General features: G+C 33.6%; 2 protein-coding genes and 1 long non-coding RNA gene across 3 annotated transcripts in view; 2 read left to right on the top strand and 1 right to left on the bottom strand.

The window, feature by feature from the left end:
• The window catches only part of mol (dual oxidase maturation factor 1 mol), a 33,230-nt gene extending 29,897 nt beyond the window's left edge, over nt 1-3,333 (bottom strand). The window contains exon 1 of the mRNA XM_065359309.1: nt 2,975-3,333. The gene's annotated coding sequence lies outside the window, so the exon portion shown is untranslated. The remainder of the gene's footprint in view (nt 1-2,974) is intronic.
• Nucleotides 1-20,905, top strand: part of LOC135842042 (uncharacterized) — a 322,912-nt gene extending 302,007 nt beyond the window's left edge. Inside the window, exon 3 of the long non-coding RNA XR_010558052.1 lies at nt 18,524-20,905. This is a non-coding gene — a long non-coding RNA (uncharacterized LOC135842042). The remainder of the gene's footprint in view (nt 1-18,523) is intronic.
• Nucleotides 10,551-15,702, top strand: LOC135838785 (tubulin alpha-8 chain-like). The gene is made up of 4 exons (XM_065354542.1): nt 10,551-10,554; nt 12,252-12,530; nt 12,600-12,901; nt 14,512-15,702. The coding sequence occupies exons 1-4, from the start codon at nt 10,551-10,553 to the stop codon at nt 15,409-15,411; spliced, it is 1,485 nt and encodes a 494-aa protein (XP_065210614.1). The 3' UTR covers nt 15,412-15,702.
• Nucleotides 20,906-21,977: the final 1,072 nt, after the last annotated feature.

Genomic DNA, 21,977 nt, shown 5'->3' with positions numbered 1-21,977 from the left:
AAATTTTGACAGGTGGAATTACCTGATCTTTCGATTGTACGGTTTAAAAAATTTTGTGCAAGTCTTATGTTGGAATGCAAAATCTGCGATTTTGGCTGACCTGTCAATCAAAATGACCGCCATTTTGTGAGTAGGGCCACTTTTTTTTGAGTACAAGGGCTGGAAATGTTTCTTAGGACTCGCCCTTTTAAGAAAAAAGTTGTCCCGGAGGATCGACGGGGGGGGGGGGGTGCAATAGATTCTTATGCGGGCTCCTCGACTAACATTAATATATACCTATACTTCGCTGTCATTTCTCAAAATTTTGGTCACTTTATTGCTATTTTTCAGTCACTAAACTCACTTAAAAAAATTAAATTGTGGATTTCATGCCTGTACCTATCAATTTTTAATTTAATAAGTATTTTTACGAAAATAATCAAATTTAGGGCATGATTACCTAATACATAGGATGATGATTCGTGAAAAAAAAAAGTTGAAGGACTTGGAACAAATTTAATGTTGTCGTGGGCATTCATTTTCAGTTTAAAGTGACCCAGAAAAATCTTTACACCATCCTGGCGGTTCCAAACTTTTTGCAGAAAATGGCCCAGTTTCAAAAGATTGATTGAGCGAATTCTTGTTTTCGAAGCATTGAAACTGAGAAAATATTTTGGAATACAGTGGCGTCAATTTTTGACCAAGTTCAACATCCAAATTCTATGTTTGAAATAATAAAAAATCTGGTCATTATGAACATCTAATAAGTAGTGAAAGTTGTGAAAAAGTAGTGAATTCGGTCAAAAAGGTAGTGAAAAAATGAAAAAATTCAAAAGCCCATCGAAAAGCTTCAATCATTGGAAAAAAAGTTAATTTTTGATAAAATTGAAGAATACTTACTTTGTTTATAAATTTTCTGAATGTTTTTCTGTGAAAAATTTGACTTTTGTTGACTTTTCTTTGTATGTGGGGCAGGTCGAGTAAAGAGCTTTCTCAGGGTGTCTAACAATCACGAAAGTCATGAAAAAGTCATGAATTTTGCTCTGAACACGCTTGAAAATTTTTTTAATAGCCCATAAAATAAAAGAAATTGAAAAATTTGTTCAAAAAATCAGCAAAGTGAAATAACTGAAATATACCTAATCATTGATCTTGTAAAAATGACAACCCTGTTCGGTTTCATCGCAGTTTCAACTTGATTCAATTTTTGTGTGGGGGTGGGTCGTCATACGGTAAAAATATGAAAAAAGATCGTGAAATAGTCATGAAAAAATCATGATTTTTGTTGGGGAGTTTGGTTAGAAATCCTGACCCTCTCAAGTTTCCTGAAAATTGAAAAAAAAAACTCGTCCAACGGCGATGAAAGCCATGAAAGTCATGAATTTTGCTCGAATTCGCGCTTGAAAATTTTTTAAAATGCCCTCAAAAATAAAAAATTTGTTCAAAAAATCAGAGAACTTAAAAAACCAAAATATCTAATTTTCGAATTCAATTTCAAATTATTTATGCGGTGAAAATGTGTAAAATATATCATGATTCATGAACAAGTCATGATTTTTTTGTCTGGGACTTTTGTCAGACAGCCTGTTTCTGAAAATTTGGGTGTTGAAAAAAGTGGTGATATTTTCGAAAAAAATTTCGTTAGATCCATGCTTCGGAAATTCAAGAAGTATAACCAAATCGATACATACAGGGTTGGTACCTTACCTGCGCAAAAAAGTGCAAAATAACGAAATTAACTCCTTCGAAATAGATTTGCAAATTTTGCGATGCTTTCGTCCTCGCTTTGCTCGGGCAAAATCAAGAATATTCTGTTCTCTTTTTGACTATTCCCCCTTCCAAAATTTGATCGAGCATCATCTGGGTAATTATTATGAAAAATACAGGGGTGGGGGGTTCTGGGGTACATAGTTGAGAAAATTTCAGTCTCACGTCTCTGTCGATAGATACTTACTTATTTTAATTCCTCACTTCCTGTTGTTGCCGAAGACAGTACTAGACGAGGTGGTGTCAAAATTCCTTTAATCCAGACGTTGGTGTCGATTTTTTCGACTTATAGGAGTGGTACCGGAACTTTTAAAATAATTCCGATTCATTGTTCAATGTCACGATTTAATAGGTGTACTGCATTGAAGATCAATCAAATAAAAATTCGATCTATAGGAATGCCTAAAGCTTGATCCGGTTTCATATAGTAATGAATTTCCTTGGTGTTAGAAGAGTAGTTAGAGGCAGGGTATAGAATGACTTCGCAGTAATTTTTTTCATCGTAGATAATCTGAAATTTTAAAGGCGATGAAATCGTATTACCGTAGGTAATCCGAGTTGTTAAATTTATCGCAGTGTAGGTGGTTCATTTCCTCATCGTGATTAGTTACATAGAAGACATTTCAGGGGAGTTTTATCGTACCTGAGATATACCAATAAATAATTTTTTTTTTCGCAAATTCTTTCAAGTTTACATAGTGGGTATGGTATACGTATATGTAAGTGAAAGTTGCAGTCTATTTCACACTTATGCTAATGACTATAAAACCGATACAAAGACGACGAGGCTGTCCTTATATACCTAGACCTACGTATTAATATTATATATGTCTATGTCCAGTACTGAAATAAAAATAAAAAGTAAATTATAATGTATGTAATACATCGCGAATAATTTTAATATACGAATCATTCTACATACAACCATTCGTTCGTTCTCTCGTACACGTTCAAATCACAAGTTGACCTATGCGTATACCTATCTAATGAAACATTCGCCGAAAATACATATATTTATACTTGCACTTTCCACAAGGGTATCTAAAACTCAGTTCGAAGAAACATGACTAATGGGTATTATTGCTTCATCAAAAGCTATAAAAATACCGATTAAATAATTTACGTTTCGAGTTTACTCCCCTCGGTTCATATAGGCAAGATCGAGTATAAGAGTACCATATAAAAACTGGTCTAGAAAAAATTTCGAAATATATGAAAACTTTCTTACCATAAGAAATCAATGCATTTTCCACGGGGCGATATTCCGCACATTATTATTTTCAACACCAAACTTGCCAAGTTCGCGATAATATTATTTGTCAACTAAACACAATAATCGAATAATATAATATTTTAATGGTAATTCATCACTAATGAAATCATTATCGCACATTTCGCCGGTAAGAAGTTGTTTACTGCGGGTAGACACATTTCAAATGAATAAAAAGAGAAAGTTAACGCGCGGCTCCGACGACGTTGAAGCTTTACTACTTTTTTCAATGTACTTCACGTTCTTTCTTCGATACAAATTGTTTATTTAATTTACTTTCACTGGGAATACGAATACGAATACGAGTATATGCTCTCTTCTTGTTGTAGGCAGTATACGACGACGTACGTGCGAAAAACTGAGGCTAAATCGCGCAAACTTGTTTCATACACAAGTACGCATTCATCGCATAATTATAGCGCCACGTTATGTAAACTCATTCGTTAATTTATTTAAAACTGAATAAAAATTATTGTGATTTAATTGCGTAACGAAAACGCTCGGTAAGCTAATCCTTCTATGTGGATTGTGGATTGTAGAGATGCTTAAGGCTTCCGTGCCTTGTTTCTTGTTTTGGGAATCGTTCGCGTTGAAAAATATTTTCAGCGAAATTTCGTATTTTGAAATGGGTTTTATAAATAGCATATCATTAATTTTTTTTTTCGCTTGGGTCGCCGATATACGTTTATTTAACGTGTCGAGTCGATTGGAATCTCGCGGCTGCATTCTCTAAAAATCGTACGACAAAGCAGTGACCGCAGAACGCTACCATTAGGCACTGTTTACACGGCCAAGTAGTACTTGGGCGATGGATTTTGGAGCTGTTTGAATCTACTGCTCGGTTCCATGAACCATCAACATTATTATCATTTGCGTAGATATTTATTTTTTATTACAGTTGAACAATGTATCGAACAGGTAGTGAAAGTAGTGATTTCTGACTGAAAAGTGAGTAGCGAAAATTTGGAAAATACAGGTATAATTTCAACTTTGGATACCTACGTCTGGAACCCTTTCTTTTCAACTACATATTTGAATTTTCAAAATATGTTTCCCCTTTCAGGTTACTTGAGATGTAATTTGATAATGAGGCTTCCGCATCAAATTTCAAAAATATCAAAAATACTCTCGAGTCTCACGTTTTCCAATGTTTCTGCCTCGCCTGGGCTCAGGTCGATTTTATTTTTTATTCCAGAATTTGATTTTTTTAAATTCTTGTTATATTAAAAAAATGCCAGAGCTGAAAAAAATAAACTTACCAAATCAAAAATGATCCTAAATAATTGTTTAATTCATGTTGGGCATTTGTTTTCTGAATTTGTCTGAATTCTGGAGAGCCTTTTTCCTCGCTTCGTTTAGCGTTCTTGATTTTTTTATACTGGGCGTGTATAATTGCCAGGATTTTTAAGCCCAGTTTCGAGGGGTTAGTCTAGATTTGGTTTGAAAGATTGATTTCTTCGATGAATTTAAGAATGTTTTCCATCTGTTTGATATTGTCAGGAATTGTAGTGTTGAGGTCTGAAATGTTTAAGGATTGGCGTTTTGTTTTGAGGGAGGGACAATAGAATAGAAGGTGTTGAGTGGAGATTATTTCAGAATTACAGAATTGACAGGTGGGTTTAGGAGCTTTGGTGTACTAATGGTTATGGGTTAATTTGGCATGACCAATTCGGAAGTGGGTGATTCTATTTTCTTCTGATCTATTTAAGTGACTAAGGTGTTTCCCAGGAAGGATTGATTTTTGTGGGTAAATAGTTTGTGATTTGTTTTTGAGTTCCATAGGTTTTGCCAATTGGAGTTTTGGATGATTTTTAGAATGTTAATAACGTCATCATGGGTCGCAGAGAAAATTTTAGAGGGGGTAACAGCTGTTTTAGCTGATTCATCTACTGCCTGATTTCCTTCAATGCCTACATGACTTGGGACAAACATAAATTTAATAATTTTGTCAGTAGTCTGAAGTTTATAGATGATTTGATGATCTTATGAACAAGTTGATGTTCAGAAAATTTGTTTTGAATTGATAAAAGAGCAGAGAGTGAGTTTGATTGAATCAGGAATTTTTTGTTAGGGCTTTTCGAGGTCGAGATCTTTTGTAGGCAATGGAGTATGACAGAAACTTCTAAATTGAAAATTGAAGAATATTTATGAGCTGTGAAGTTGGAAATTCTACCATCAGTAGAAAAAGCCAAACTCATTTTTAGAACCATCTGTGAAGCATGAAATGAATTCATGATATTCTACTATGATCTCAGTATATTTTTCTTTGATGAAACCTGATGGATACTCATTTTTTTTGTATTGGGATAAGGATAGATTGAATTCTGGTAAAATTAATTCCCAAGGAGGAAATTTATTGAATTCGGAAGTGAGGTCAAATAGGTTTACATGATAATTTCCTAAAGAATTTTGGAGAATATAGGTGGGTAATTCTCAGAAAAAGGTAAAATTCGTGTACATGGCAAATTTCTCAACGGTTTTAGCATGAATTTTTTTTTTTTTTTTTTGGTCCATTCAAGAATGACCCCGCACACATTTCACACATGGTATTGAGGTTTTTAGATCCTCCTTTCATTGGTGTACATTTGATTTTATACCCCAAATGTCCTTCGACTTGGCTGTCACACATCATGTTTTTGAAAATGAATGTTATAAAGTGTCATGAACTTCATTTTTTTTTTTGGAAAAATTGACACATTCTCATTATCATAGAACATGAAGGTCTCTTATTGTGCAAATTGCAATTGCAATAAGTCTATAGGAAGCTCACAATTCACATTTGAAAACTGTCACACACTTTTTGCGCAAATTTTGGAGCAATTTTCAATTATTTTTGGTAGCTTCCCAATCCAACATTTTTTTCTGGTGAGTGGCTGCACTGGTTCACTGTTCTCATAGAAATGTTACCCCGCACCGTTCTTTTTAAAAACTACATTACAGCTCGTTCTGATCGTACTTATCTGTGAAGTTTTGATATTTCGCAAAATCTGTGTCCTTCGGCTTGGTGTTTTCATTTACGCCAATGAACTCGCCAAAACCAATAATTGAGCACGGGAAGTTATTCTACATGATAAGTACACGTCTATTACGTGTTAAAAATCGAATAATGTCCAGCAGGTAAGGCTAGAAACGAAAAAACGTTGAGATTGTCCTTCGGCTTGTCCAGCGCCCATTTGTCCTTCGACTTGGCCAAATTTCAGACAGCTGTACTTTTATCGCGCTAGTCGGCATATTACACGATAATACGAGCAAAATTTTACATTTTCTCCCTCCCCACACTTCACCTCTACCCCTACCAAAAAAATAAGTCCAGATTTGAACTCTGCGGCCTGAAAAACATAAATCGACATATTACACGATAATATAAGCAAAATTTGACATTTTCCCCCTCCCCACGCCTCACCCTCTACCTCTACAAAAAAAATAACTCCAGATTCGAATTCTACGACCTTGAAAACATGTCAATCGACATATTACACATCGATGAGGGTCGAATTCTAATTATCGCCGTTTTAGGGGGGCCGGGGTCCACAGTGGGGGGGATTGAATCGAGGCCAACACTAGAAAAGTGATCTGGGACACATATACAAATGATTCCCACTTGAAATTTTCCAAAAAAATGATTTTCGTTTTTCAAAATTATGCATATCAAAATCGACCCTTTTTCTGAGAATTACCCAGGAGTGATTTTCAGAATGGTTTGAAATATTTTGAATTTGTTTTTTGATTAAAGTTCCGACTGGGTTTGTTGGATTTGTTGTTGCTGATACAATGAATTTATTAGTAATATAGAAATTCCTGAAGTTTGGAGGGGGTTCACTAGCTTCACAGTAGATGCTGTCTATAGGAGAGGATGGTAATGCTCCAATACATAGGCGTAAGGCAGCATTTTGTATTACTTTAAGGATTGATAGGTTTTTATCTGATGCACTGATATAGGCTGGACAGCTATATTCTATTTTGCTTCTAATTAGAAATCTATATAACTGAAGTAAAAGAGATCTTGAAGGGTTATATTTTGGATTTTTAATCACTTTCAATAGATTTAGGGTTTTCATTAAGTTCTGTTTAATGGATAAAAAGTGAGGTGTCCATTTGAGCTTCAGTCGAAAATCAATCCAAGGAATTTTGTATTTGATTTGAATTCAAGACTGCTTTTATGCAAATGCGACATTCTCTGAATGACACCAAAGAATTGGAAATAGTTGTGGTGGGGGGAGGAGCATAATTTATTTAGAAATGTTTTTTAAAATGACAGTGAAAAGGTAGAGCAAAAGTAGTGATTTTTATCTGAAAAATTCCTTCAGATACCCTGTTTGTTCAAGAGTTATCTGGAAAATACATATGACTCATTTTGAGTATATTATTCCAGCAAGATCGAGAATATATTTTTAAACTATTATGTATACTTTGAACTTTGACGCGTCATAACTTTTGAACCACCTCGAGGACCGTAGTGCATATTTTAAGGTGCCATTTTATTGAGAATTTTATCCTCTAAAGATAGGTATTGAATTTTTTAATATCCGCAAAAGTCTTCGCGAGGAATAAAATGATGATTTTACAAGCTGAGAAAGATAAAAAGAAGACCGCTTTTAGGACACTTATAACTACTTATGACTTGCCATAATTTTTGGATCATTTTGAGGACCTTGTTTTTGTGTGTCAAACTGCCCCAAATTTCATCGAAATGGAATTTTTTTCTAAATGGTCTCAAATTTATGAGCATCTGTTTAACAAAAAATGCCCATTTTTGCACGTTTTATTTCAAATTTACGCTCGCAAGGGACCCTCTTCACCTTCTTTGGCTACGCCTGCCTTTGCCTCCATCGGATTTTAGGTTTCTCCAGTTTTATCATTTCAATTCGATCTGTTTTAAACTTATGACGATCGAACAAAGTAGGTAGGTACCTAAAAAAATTGACGAAGAATGCTGTTTTATTCAACTTGAAATAAAAATAATGAAATGAATCACAAAAAAGTAGTCACTTTTGACCATTGAAACTGAATTAAATCCTATCTTACAATATGAAAACATAGTAAATAAAATAGATAACAATCTCACTTGAAACATCATATTTGAAACAAACAAACTAGGCTACCTACTTACCTAGTAAAATATAGGTGAATACCTATAAATTTGGTATACTTACTTATTAATCTTCCTCTGGAATTACATTCTGAAACATTTTTCTTTTGCTGCGAGTACGTTTCAAAATGCATTTACAACGAGTCCTTTTTACGGTAATTATTTTCCATTCGTTTTAAAAATAAATTGAATGTATCGAATTTTGAGGGTACTGTTCTGTATAAAATTTTACGCCTCATATAATGATAACAAGATCCATGAAAATTCAACCAACCTTCCCAATTTCCTTAGAAAAAGTCACTCTAAAGAATTTTCTCAAAAACCAACATCGGGTAGATACATTGAATTGCTCTTTAATAAAAAGCAATTTGAAAACTAATATTTTTTATCAACTATCAGAAATGATGATAAAATTTCATATCACGTAGTCTTTAATCCATGCATTTTTGAGGTACCTACTGTCCATTTAAATAAGTGATCAACTAGCAGTAATTCTGTCAAAAAAAAAAGACAAAAAAAAAACAAGTTACTTACTCCATTGACATTATGCCATAACGTCAATTACCATCTCGATTTATGATTAATATGCTGTCGTTGTGTCTTGTACTGGTACTTCAATAAATTCGACAGCACTCTGATTTTGAGAGAGGATTTTTCCAACACCGGAATTTGAAAAAAAAAACACGAATTCTTCAATAGCTCTTCATGTGCAATTGCATTTCAATAAGCATATTTGAATTTATTGGAGGAAAAAACAAAAATTGCTCACCTCGAATACTGATTGAAGACTTTTTTTTGGTTCATGCGTTTACTTGAAATATCTCCAACTCCACTTTTTCACGTAATTTTTTTTACTTTTTATTAGACAAAAAATAAATAACGTGTTATTGAAAACAATACATATTAACATTTGGCAGTATGTAGGACTTGACTTTTCTTCGTTTTTTTCTATTTGACCATCTTCAGAATCATCTGTTTTAGGATCATCATCGTTTTCTCACATGAAAAGAAATTTCGAGCTCTTTTCGAATACGAGTATGCTAATAAAATTTTATATCACGTGGTCCTTCAAATCATGCATTTTTTTGAGGTACCTATACTGTCCATTTAAATGAGTGATCAGCAGTAATTCTGTCGAAAAATAAACGATTACTTACTAGAATTATTATGTCCTCACGTTTACTTCCATGTTCTCTAAAAAAAAGAAAAGTGATTTGAAAACTAATATTTTTATCAACCACATAAAAGGAAATTTCGAGCTCTTTTCAAATACGAATATACTAATGAAATTTTATATCACGTGGTCCTTCAAATCATGCAATTTTGAGGTACCTATACTATCCATTTAAATGAGTGATCAGTAGTAATTCTGTCGAAAAATAAACGATTATTTACTAGATCTCCAATGGAATGTAAACAAATCAGCCTCGTATTCGACTGGTTACAGAGATGAAATAGAATCACGATTCGAACAATCTCGCGATCAAAACGAACTTCACTTCACTAATATTCGAATAAATCAATGAAGATCAGAAATTCAAAATAATACGATCGCAAAATCAAAATAGAAACGTAAATAGGATTTTTCCAACACCTGAATTTGAAAATAAAAACACGAATTCTTCAGTTGCTCTTCATTCGTATTTCAAGCATATTTGAATTAATGGGAGAAAAAAAACAAAAATTGCTCACCTCAGGATCTGATTGAGGACTTTTTTTGGTTCGCTGCTCCATCTGCAGGTATGCGTACCTACGAATCGCATTCTTACGACATTTCTTGTCACAAAACTTACACAGCAAGCATACTTTTTTGCTCAGACGTTTGCTTTTACTTCCAAACTCCACTTTTTCATGTCATTATTAAATTTACATTCATTTTACTTTTTATTGAACAAAAATGAATAACATGGAACTGCAAATAATTAACATTTGACAGTAAGTATGCAAGACTTGGCTTTTCTTCGTTTTCTTCTACTTCATCACTTCAGAATCATCTGTTTCAGGATCATTTTCGTTTTCTTCATCGAGATCGTTAGAAATTTTCGATATTGTTTGGTTCAATTCTTCAGCATCGTTGTTTCTGCATTTAAGCTATCTTACTGCAAAATATTGAAAATTGTTATAGTGTTAATAATTAAATATCAAAGCTGGTACCAGACCTATTCGACTTCGTCAACGAAATCAGCACTCTCTGACGAGTAAATTGAGTGGTCATTCGTCTTTTTTTGTTTAGTGAAGAGAAAAGTAAAAGGCTGTTAACTGTTTGCGCTTTTCGTAAATCGTTTGCGCTTTTGAAAAGCAGGGGTTCCCAAACTTGTTAGTAACATCTAGGCACCTACTGGAAGGTGTTAGTACACAATACACATACAGAAGCATTTCTTCACTTCAACAGAGTCCCATAAATAGGTACCTACTCACATTTCTCTTCCCTTATAAATAACTAGAATGGGTAAATGATTGATGTAAGTTGTACTCAGCGCATATGTAATGGGTATGAGAGTATACAGGTACATTGTATGTACATATATATGCGCCTTACATTGGTAGGATACATTCCTAACTACCTACATGCCGTTGACTTTATTAAATAAAGTGTTATCGATTGGTTATTGATACTTTTAAATTCAAAAAACAACGTTTTTTTCCAAAATGACCCTAATTTAGAGGGCCACCGTTCCACCGCAGGGGCACGTGGGGGGCTGAAAATTTTTTTGGGGCCATTTCAACTCAAAATCTCCAACATACTTCAATTTCAGCGAAATCGAAGACTATAAATTTTTTCCGCTCCACTCTAGTGCATAGGTACTTATTTTCATGTTCCTTTTTAACTAATTTTCTATTTGTTGTACGTTTATTGAAGATTCGTGTTTTTTATATCGAATTTTAATTCGCTTTTTTTATCTTCTCGCGTTTTTAATTGGTTATTTTTACTCGTTGTGTTGTTGCACTTTTTTAATTGATAATAAGTAAAATACAGAACTGTTTTTATGAACTTAACTATACATATTATCATTTTTTCCTTCAAAAAGCACCAACTACGAAAAAATGCTGAAACTTTCAGAAAATAATTCTCAAAAAATTAATATTTAAATGCTGTTTTGGGAACCACTGCTACTCTGACGAAATTTTAGTAAAAAGCGCAAACGATTGAAAAAAATGCATCGTTTGCGCTTCCGTTGATAACAATTAGAAGCGCAAACGATGATTTGCCAAGTAAAATCTTTTCTTTTCAATTTTTCATTGAAAGAAATGTACTTTTCAATTTTCATATTGCCCATCACTACGAGTACTCTATGGTTATTTAGAAGTATGCAAAAGTCGTCAATACTTGAGCTTTTTGAATAGGTACATTAAGTTGTAGGCATGTGCAAAAAACAAAAAAATGAAAAAAATAAAAAAAACAGTACTTACTTACTTATTTTTACTTACACATATTAATTAAATCAGATTTTTTAATTGTCGAAGTATGTAAATGATACTCACATTGAATAAACGAAAAAGAACAACTAAGGATAGGTACTGCTAACAGATTTTGCTTATGTTATTGCAATTTCAATCTACTGATTTCATGGTTAATTTCAAGGTTCATTGAACAAAAATGTGGGCCAAAACGAGTACAATATTTTATAAATAATATCGCTTGAAGCAGTAGAAAAGTGAAAATTATCAGAGGTCTTGAAAACATTCTTTGTTTTCCAAAATGAGTGTTGATTTTTCATTTTATTTTGCCTCATTAATAAAATAAATAGTGACGTCTCCGTTCCGGTTTAGTTGAAGTTGAACTGTCAGTGATATGGGTTACTTACTACTTTTTTTCCAAAAAAAAAAAAACATTGCGTTGGTCTCCTTCATGTTCCTCCCTTCTACTTTCAAAACAAAACAATTCACTCCTTAAATTTAAAAATAACTGGCTATCTACTCTGAATGGATATTAAAACGTATTCAAAACAAACACAATTTTATCTATTTGATTAATGATCAACTTTGCATAAATGTAAAATTAAATGTAGTGATTAATTTCGAGTTGATTTATTCAAGAGAAATTAAATGTGTTGTTTTTGTTCGTAAATTTAATTTCTTTTGAATAAAGTTCACCAAAATTACAATGGTAAGTGTACCATATTCTCGTTATCAATAATTCTGAAGGATCTGATTTTTATCATCAATTATTTCAATTCTTCTCCTTTTTTTGGCAGCAAGAAATAATCTCCATTCATATCGGTCAAGCAGGTACACAAATCGGTAACGCTTGTTGGGAATTATACTGCATTGAACACGGAGTTCTACCCAATGGATTCCTCACCACTGATGTAGCCCCTTGTTGTCTCAGAGAGTGCGAAACATTTACTACATTTTTCGAGGAAACAATCGTAGGAAAATATGTACCCAGAGCTGTGTTTGTTGATTTGGAACCCAATGTTATCGGTAGGTCATTCTCATTATAGCTCTTGAGATTTTCAACGAAATGCTAAAAAATAGGGTATTCGGTTTCAGATGAAATACGAAACAATCAATTCCAACATTTCTTCCATCCTTCTGGTTTGATTTCTGGTAAAGAAGATGCGGCTAATAATTTCGCCAGAGGGAGATACACCGTTGGTAGAGAGTTATCTTCGGCTTTATTCACCGCAATTAGGAAGGAGGCTGATTTGTGTAATAATTTGGAAGGGTTCTTTATATTTCATTCGATGGGTGGTGGTACAGGATCTGGATTGACGTCTTTGTTAATGGAACATCTGACTGCCGAGTATGGGAAGAAGCATAAATTGCAGTTTATTATTTACCCATCTCCGAGAGTATGTTTATCTGATTCGAGTAGTATATTGGCGAAAGATGAAGGAATCTCTCGAGATATTCACCTCATGTGTTTGAACGAGACTGGGATTTTTGGAAAGAGGGTAGTTTGAAACCCTCATAATCGAAATATCAGATGTCTCAAATTGACTTTTTGATTTTTAGAAAATTTTTGAAAATTCGAAATTGCTGACCATTTTTGGCGATTTAAGCTTCAAAAATATATTGTGTAAATGGGTATTTTATTCGGTAGGTATAGATGAAGGAAAGTAGGCCGAAAACTAATACAATTTACACCCCTGAACCGAATTTCGCCATTTCTGACTATTCTGGAGCCTTTAGCACAATTTTAGATTTCTCCAGAGTTTGAAAATTTCTCCAGAAGGTATGGTAATTGATTTGGCCTGCTAAAAATCTCACTGTGGCTTATCCATGTGACTAATAATTTCACCTGAGGGCCATATAACGTTTGAAGAGAATTTTTTTCGGCTTCATTTACTGTTATTATGAAAGAGGCTGATTCGTGTAATAATTTGGAAGGCTTCTTTATGTATTTCATTCGACGGGTGGTTGTACAGGATCTGGATTGACATCTGACTGTCGAGTATGGGAAGAAGATAGCAGCTTGTTATCTATCCATCTCCTAGAGTAGGTTTCTGATTCGAGTTGTATTGATGATGATTGATGAATGATCTCGAGATAGCCGCCTCATATTTGAACGGGACCGAGGTTTTTGGAAAGAGCATGATTTTTTAACGCCCATAATCGAAATATCAGATGCCTCGAATTGACCTTTTGATTTTTCAAAATTGTCCATTTTTGGTGATCCAAGTTTCAAAAATTCGTGTAAGTAGGTATTCCTTGGGTAAAGATGATGGAATTCAACACCCTCGAACCGAATTTCGCAATTTCTGACCTTTCTGGAGCCTCCAGCACAATTTCTGATTTCTCCTGAGTTTTCAAAATTTCTCCAGATGGCGAGGAAATTGATTTGGGCTGCTAAAAATCGAGTCTTGGTTTATCCTCGACCTGTTTAAAGAGATTTTCATCACATTTGAGCCGGTTTTGGGGCGAACTCCTCAAGCCCATTTTTTGATGAAAATATTCCTGTGGATAAAATTCATAAAAATCAAAATTTTTCTGTTCACGGAGAAATTTTTGAAATTTGCACGAATGGCTGCTTCTTGTCTAAAGCCATCCCCTCGAATTCAAATTTCACCGTTTTGAGGCATTCTGGAAGCTCCAGCGCAATTTCAGATTCCTCCAGAATTTTAAAATTTTTCTATAAGGAGTGAAAATCATGTTGAGCTCCTAAAAATCAACTTGTAACTATACTCGAGCTATTCAAAGTTTTTTTTTTTTTTTACATTTGGACCCTCCCATCCCCTTCCTGAAAAAACACAAATCGCCAAAAATGGTCAATTATTTTAAATCTTCAAAAATTCGTCAAAAATCAAAAAGTCAAATTGGGCATTTGAAATTTTGGTTATAAGGTTTTCAGATCATGCTCTTCCTCGAAACTCACGGTTCTGTTCAAATTTGAGTTGAGCATCTCGAGAAGTTCCCTTATCAGCATTTTCACCGATATTAACAATACTTCTTGTCAATTTAGCTATCCACCTGTGTAGTGGAACCCTACAACGCTGTCTTAACCACCAGCGACACGATAGAGAGCAGTAACTGCGCCTTTCTCACCGATAACGAAGCCCTCTACGACATTTGCTCTCGCCACATAGACATGGAATTACCCACATACGTGGACTTGAATCGTATCCTAGCTCAAGTCATCTCGGCTCTAACCGCCTCCAAACGTTTCGAAGGCTCCATCAACGTCGACTTGACCGAATTTCAAACCAACTTGGTACCCTACCCTCGAATACACTTTCCACTCATCTCGTACGCTCCGTTTTTCTCAATTCAGCGAGCCAATCACGAAATAGTAACAATATCCCAGCTAACCCGTATGTGTTTCGAAAGAAGCGCCCAAATGCTAAAATGTGATCCGCGTCATGGTAAATATATGGCTTGCTGTATGCTGTATCGTGGCCTAGTGCCACCCAAAGAAGTGAATTCTTCGATCCAGCTGATCAAAGCGAGCCAAATACCTTTCGTGAAATGGTGCCCTACCGGTTTCAAAGTAGGTATCAACTACCAACCTCCGGCCGCCGTACCAGGCAGCAATTTAGCCAAAGTGGACTTGGCTTGTTGCGCAGCCAGCAATACAACAGCGATTGGCGAGGTTTGGGCGAGAATTAATTACAAATTTGATCTAATGTTCTCGAAGAGAGCTTACGTTCATTGGTACATTGGCGAAGGCATGGAAGAATCTGCGTTCGTTGATGCTAGGGAAAACTTGGCTGCTTTGGAGAAAGATTACGAAGAATGTGCTCAGGATGGCGATGATCAGAGTTCTTCTGAGGGCGAATCAGAAGGCGAGAGCGGTACTACTGGGGAGACGTTGACGACTGCTTATCCTACTATTCAAGATTCTGGTGAGGGTGGCCAGAAGTAGTCTGTTTTTTGTTTGAAATTTATTTGTTATAAGAAAACGAGTTGTGTTGAAGTTTTATTGTTTACTTTAACTATTTTATAATCGAGTGAATTTTTTGAATATTTACGATAAGGTATTCTTAGGGGCATTTTTTAATTTCTGAAATTTCTAATGTGTTAGCACAGGTACTTTTGTTTGTTGGTGGTTTTGTTTTGAAATTTTTTATCGTATTTTTAAAATGGTTGAAATTGTTATTTTAAAATTTGTGTTCGGGGAGTTTTTTTTTTTTTTTTTTTTTTTTTTATAAATAAAGGGTAAATTTTAATAATATAATGTGTAATTTTTTTAAGATATTTCATTTCGTAATAAAGTGAACATCATAATTCATATTTATGGGGTCCAATTTAAATAGATACATACGAGTAGGTCTTTTTTTGTATTTCTTTCTTTCCTCCGGAGGGGGGAACGCTAAATTGAAGTTCTAAGTCTCTAATTTTCAACCCTCCTTCCCCCACCCCTTCCCCCGCTATTGTGGTTTGAGAAAAAAATCGAAGTATCTAAATTATTATTATTTTTTGTTTAAAAAAAATATTTTTGGAAGTGTAAAAAAAAAATTTGTTTCAATTTAAGTACCTAAGGTGCAAACTTGAATGCTAAATTTTAGATTATCAAGAGCAATTTCCAAATTTTCATCAAATTCCAGGAAGATGAGATATTTATTACGATGAAAAATTTTGATCTCTTTTTTGTTCTCCAATTCATGATATTCTATAATTCAAAAATTACAATGTGACAACCTTAATAGATTTTGTATTGGGATAATTTTAATCTGAAAAAAAATTCGAATTTTTTTTTTCTAATTTTTTGCATATTTTTAGTTTTTATGACCATTTTTCTACATTTTCGAATTTTTATTTGAGGAGACTACGATTCCTCGCCCCCCCCCCCAACCCTGCTCACGAGTATTATTGAACGAGAGAAATATTTATCAATAACTTTTCTAATATTAATTAGTGCTTGCAGTTGATGTTTTCATAGGATGAGCTTAACCCTTTCGGCTACGAGACAAACTAACGGATAAAATTCGAAGTGCTTTAAACTAAGTAAGGCCGGTTGCTGCCTAGAACTCAAAATTTGCTGGAAATCGCACATTCAGAAAGTATTTATGTCACAAATGACAATAAACCTTAAATTGACTATTTTTTGATTTATGACACTGAATAGCATTATAAATCAAAATCATGCCTTCTGAGACATCTGATACTTCAAGATAAAAGTATTGGTAGCAAGCATTTTTAAAAATAGAAAAAAAGATGAACTAAAATAAAATTAGTTTGAGTAAAAAAGAGAAATTATTGAAGAAAAACAAGGCATGCGACTTCAGATAGTTATTCAAACTGCAAATGTTTGAAGGTGTTTGCTTGTGGGAGGATTAAAATTGATGGAAAAATCTTTGTGTTATAGAGAGCATTTTTCAAAATTTTGAAAACCCATGTCACAATTCAACGCTAATTTTCAATGAAATTCTGAAAAATATGTATCATTTTCATCTTCTGACACATACATCTCTCTTGAGATAATTTGCTTGGGTGAGTAAGTTGCCTCAGAAGATGACTGGGTAAACTTTTGCAAGCATTTGAATTTTATGATGGATACTGTGTCATAAAGACTGCGCTCTATCAATTCATTATCTGTAAGATGACTTCTAAAAAGCGATTCCAGTAATTCCATAACATGACGTACGTATTTTATTTTTATTATCTCCTTATGACAAAGGGATTGAGGGCTGTATTATGACACAGTATCTATCATAAAATTTGAATGCTCGCAAAAGTTCACCTAGTCATCTTCTGAGGTAACTTACTCACCCAAGCAAATCATCTCAAGAGAGATGTATGTGTCAGAAAATGAAAATGATGTCATACTTTTCAGGTTGAATTGTGACACGAGTTTTCAAAATTTCGAAAAATGCTCTCTATAACACAAAGATTTTTCCATCAATTTTAATCCTCCCACAAGCAATCACCTTCAAACATTTGCAGTTTGAATAACCATCTGAAGTCTCATGCCTTGTTTTTCTTCAAAAATTTCTTTTCTTACACAAACTTATTTTATTTTAGCTCATCTTTTTTTCTATGTTCAAAAATGCTTGTAATCAATATTTTCATCTTGAAATATCAGATGCCTCAGAAGGCTTGATTTTGATTTATAATGCTATTCGGTGTCATAAATCGAAAAATAGTCAATTTAAGGTTTATTGTCATTTGTGACATGAATACTTTCTGAATGTGCGATTTCCAGCAAATTTTGAGTTCTAGGCAGCAACCGACCTGACTCAGTTTGAAGCACTTCAAATTTTATCCGTCAGTTTGTCTCGTAGCCGAAAGGGTTAAGTATGACCATTTCGATTCTTGAGGGAGTTGGTTGTTCTCACTTGAGTTTTCATATGGGCTGACAGAGTAGTCATCAAAACCCTCGGATAATGCTTCTCTCACAGAGATTGGTAGTTTAGGAATACAAATTTGGGAATGCTGAGATCAAATCATTTTAGATGAATTGTTCCTCCGTGTTTAAATTTTTCGAGATTTGAAAAAAATTGAGAATTTTTTTTAAATGCCATAAAATATTGCAGGCAGTCAAGTGATAAATTCACCAGGATAGTTTCACTTCATTTCGTAACTTCGATCTGCTTATTATTACATGCTCAAAAAAAAACAGACTTGTGTGGACGTTGGCCAGCCTCCCTTTCCCCTTCCATCACACTCTTTAGACTGAGCTATCGAAGAGAATAATCATTGAAGTATTGAGAAAGGTTGGCTTTGGACCTCCTTTTTTCTGTGGATTGCAATCAGTTTGATGTAGTGATATGATGTCTTGCCTAATTTTAGAATTGTAGGCGTAAAGGTACGCTATGAAAACGTTGAACAATATTGAATACATTCAACTTCGATTCAATTCCTACATTGGAAATTTGGAATGGAATAATATTACGTTATACGAGTGTGAAGCATCTGAAATTGGATGAAAGTCGATGAAAATCGTATTTTTCCTGAAAATGGTCTCATATTATGATGAAATTTGTTGACTTTCAAACGTAAAATTATGTAATTTTTTCAATGTTTTTTGTTTACAGGTGAGTAAATTAAAACTTTTCATTGTATTCTTGGATCTCGAAGTGTTCTTCTTGAATTTGATGAAAAAAATTCGCTCCATGTAAGTTATTAAAACCTTTTATTTAATTTTTAAGAATTATGTTGCAATGCCAGAGAAGATTAGGTGATTTTCGAAGGATTTTTTTTTTTTAAAATATTGTTTTGGTTTCAAAGAAGCCAATCGGAATCAGCGATTGAAATATTATTGGATGTTTACTTTTTGTTTTGTTCAAATTGCATTTGAATGGCAAAATTGATTAATTTTTTAAGAAGTTTCAAATCATAGCCAAGTACTTTCAACCCCCAGCAGTTGTTTGATTAGAAATGGAAATTTTAGCTCTGTACGTATTCATCATAAATCTTCGCAATTTTGAATTTTTAAATGGCAATAAATTTATGAATTTTCAGTTCATAGCCAATCTACAAACAGTATTTCGACACAAAAGGCAATATCAGCAATTACTGTTTATCAAAACAAAACCAAAAGTACTGATTCGGAATTTAATTTTTAATGTTTTTTTATTCATGTACGAATGATTTTATTTCATTCGATGTTCCAATTTACGAGAAATTCATTCGACTCCATTTCAACAAAAGTAGTTGGTCTACTGGTCTAGGTACATTCTATGTACTTTATAAATATAAGGTATAAAAAAAGATCAAAAAATAAAAAATAGCTTCAAGTTGATATTTAAAAGCAAATCTTAAGCAACCAATGCAACCATCAACCAATATGGTGAAGCAAAATGCAAAAACTATCTTGCAATCAGCGAATAGCTGATGGCTCGTTCAGGTTTGAGAAAGATATCGTGGAGTATTTTTCACTTCGTTTTTATCAGCCAACAACTTTAGGGTTCCGCCAATTAAAATCGAAAACAGAACGAGTATTTTCAGTATTATTGTTTTGAAAGTTTGTTTTAAGGTCAAATAATTCGAATGCCTGTTGCGATTTGCGAATATTTGTTTCGTAAATATTTTTATACCTAAATATTTTATGAAAATGCTGCCAAAATGCGGACCATATAAATTTGGAAAATAATTTCAAATATTCACAATAATATACAATATACCTACATATTAACTTTCTTTTCTTTTTTCATTTTCTTTGCCACGATGTAAAAGAAAAGAAAACCAAAAAACTAAAGTCTGAATTGAATAATAATTTTTTCAAATTTTTGAATTTTTGAGAAAATCTTGTTAACATAACGATTTTTGGTTTGTATTTATTCCTGTGTGTGGTGAAACACAGAAATGGTCAACATTGCTGCAAAAATATCAAGTTGAACAAAAATATTCTGAGCACAAAACCTCCCCATTCGGTTTATTATGTACTTGCTGCCAAGCAAACATTTTCAATTTTGTCCCCTTCTCTAGGTATATCTACTCAATTTATCCATTATCTCTCACCTAATTGTTTTCCATTATACATAATTATAGTTTTTTTCCACTTTAATTTTGATCGAAAAAAAATTAATCACTTTGGTTAGGTATATAAAAAATTCTCCGAAAAAAAAGAATTTTTTTATCTTAATCTGAGGAACCTTTTCGCCAGGTCTCCCGGACCTCGCTTGTTTTTTTCTATTTTGAAATAAATTTATCATGTCACAAAGGAGTTCTTGTTTGAGAACAAAAAAAAAAAAAAAAATTGAACGCATTACGCATTCAACTATTGCGCATTGAAGCAGTCGAAGCATCCAACTGGCAAGAAGCAGATGCAAAAACTATCTTGTAATCAGCGAATAGCTGATGGCTTGTTTTTTTAACATAATGTGCCACTGATTTATGTTTGCTGGTACATATAATAATGTATGCCTACTTCAGTAACGTCAGACCATTTTAAGCATTTCTTAGAAATTCGTTGACTTATTTTGTTAAATTTGAATAACTTTGTGAATTCCATTCTACAGAATAATTTCTTTTTTTTTGGTTATATGTAGTACCCATTAAGGCTCATTGTTGGAAAAATGATTCTAAAAAAAATGTTTCCAACATTTTGTGCAATGTTGGAGCCTCTTTAATTGGCTTGATTTTCTTCTGAATTTTCATCTTCAATATTCCAGAAGCAGATAGGGCCAGAGTAAGAAAATCTGAATCTCGGTTTATATACTAGAGTATATCCTCCCTCCCTCCCTCCCTCCCCAAAAAATCGTTTGGCGCTATTTTCAATCCGATCAGGAGCCTCTGGCAAAATTCAATTTTTCTTCATAAATTTCAAATCGCTGCAGAAGGCTTTGTAATCAACTTGGGTTGCTGAAAACTTCACCTTACCATAAGTTTGACATTCTAAATCGATTATGGCTGGTGAATCGAAAATCCAAAATAGACTAGTGGAAAAGTGTATTTTTTGCAAGTTGGAAAGTCTCTCATTTACATAATAAAAAAATCATAAAATCGTCAATTTCGCAATAAAAATTACGCAAAACTTCTTATACCGTTTGTAGTAGACCCACCTCCCCCCTCCCATCAATAGACATCATTTCCGAACCGAACTGGAGCCTCCATCAAAAGTTGGCTTTTTCTTAGCAACTTCGAATTGCTCCGGAAAGCGTTGTAATTTACTTCGAACGCTGAAAAATGTGAAATGCTGACATTAGTTCGATATTCCAAATCGATTTTGATAAGGGCAGCTGATTCGAAAATCCAAGGCTACGAATCAAAAAGTGCATTTTTTACAAGTCGAAAAATCTCAATTTTTTAAAGAATTTCCAAAATCGTCAATTTTTGCAATAAATGTAAAAATATGCTCTGGAATCATCCCTAGAGGAAGGGGGGGGTAGAAGTTTTGAAAAATTTATGACAGATTTGACGATTTTGGAATTTTTGAAAAAATGTTGGAGTTTTGAACTTGTACCTAAATAAAATTTACTTTTTAACCATCATCTTGGTATTTTAATTCATCAGCCTCATGTTGAATTTCCAGCAAGATTGAATTTTCAGTTGGCAAGTTAATCTTTCTTCCTCTTGAATTTTCCTATTTTCGAAATCTGCCGTTGATGAAAAAGTAAGATCTTCTTGGTGTAATTCTATTGAATGTTCATTTTTCATATGAGATACAGCATTTGATCGGCCATGCAATGCAAAGTCGCAGTCATTCACAAAGCCGAAGTTGATCACGTCTTTTAAAGCAATTTTAAATTGCTGGATTGAAAAAAAAAAAATCCTGGAGGCTCCAAATTGGCTCGAAAATAGTGGGAATCGATTAGGAAGGGGGCAACTTTAGGTTGGTAGTTTTTATAGTGATTTGTTCTGAAAATTGACGAATTTTGAAATTTATTTGAACTTTAAGATTCTGCAATTTCGTTTTAGTAAAGTGTTGCTCACAAAAAGCCTTTAATATCATCGAGTATCACCTACGTACAGCTTCATTGTTTATCTAACAATTCTCCAGGCATTTTCAAAGTGGACTCGGTTAAACGATCCGCAACAACGTATAGA

The sequence above is a fragment of the Planococcus citri genome, chromosome 3 (assembly GCF_950023065.1).
Source record: "Planococcus citri chromosome 3, ihPlaCitr1.1, whole genome shotgun sequence".
Classification (NCBI taxonomy): Eukaryota; Metazoa; Arthropoda; class Insecta; order Hemiptera; family Pseudococcidae; genus Planococcus; species Planococcus citri.
Note: the sequence above shows the minus strand (reverse complement) of the source record. Positions and strands in the feature narration are given on the sequence as shown.

What these genes read in the sequence shown, in the direction of transcription:
- LOC135838785 (XM_065354542.1), top strand. An exon ending in TTTGGAACCCAATGTTATCG is followed by an intron (nt 12,531 to 12,599) that starts GTAGGTCATTCT and finishes ATTCGGTTTCAG; the next exon opens with ATGAAATACGAAACAATCAA. An exon ending in TTATTTACCCATCTCCGAGA is followed by an intron (nt 12,902 to 14,511) that starts GTATGTTTATCT and finishes TTGTCAATTTAG; the next exon opens with CTATCCACCTGTGTAGTGGA.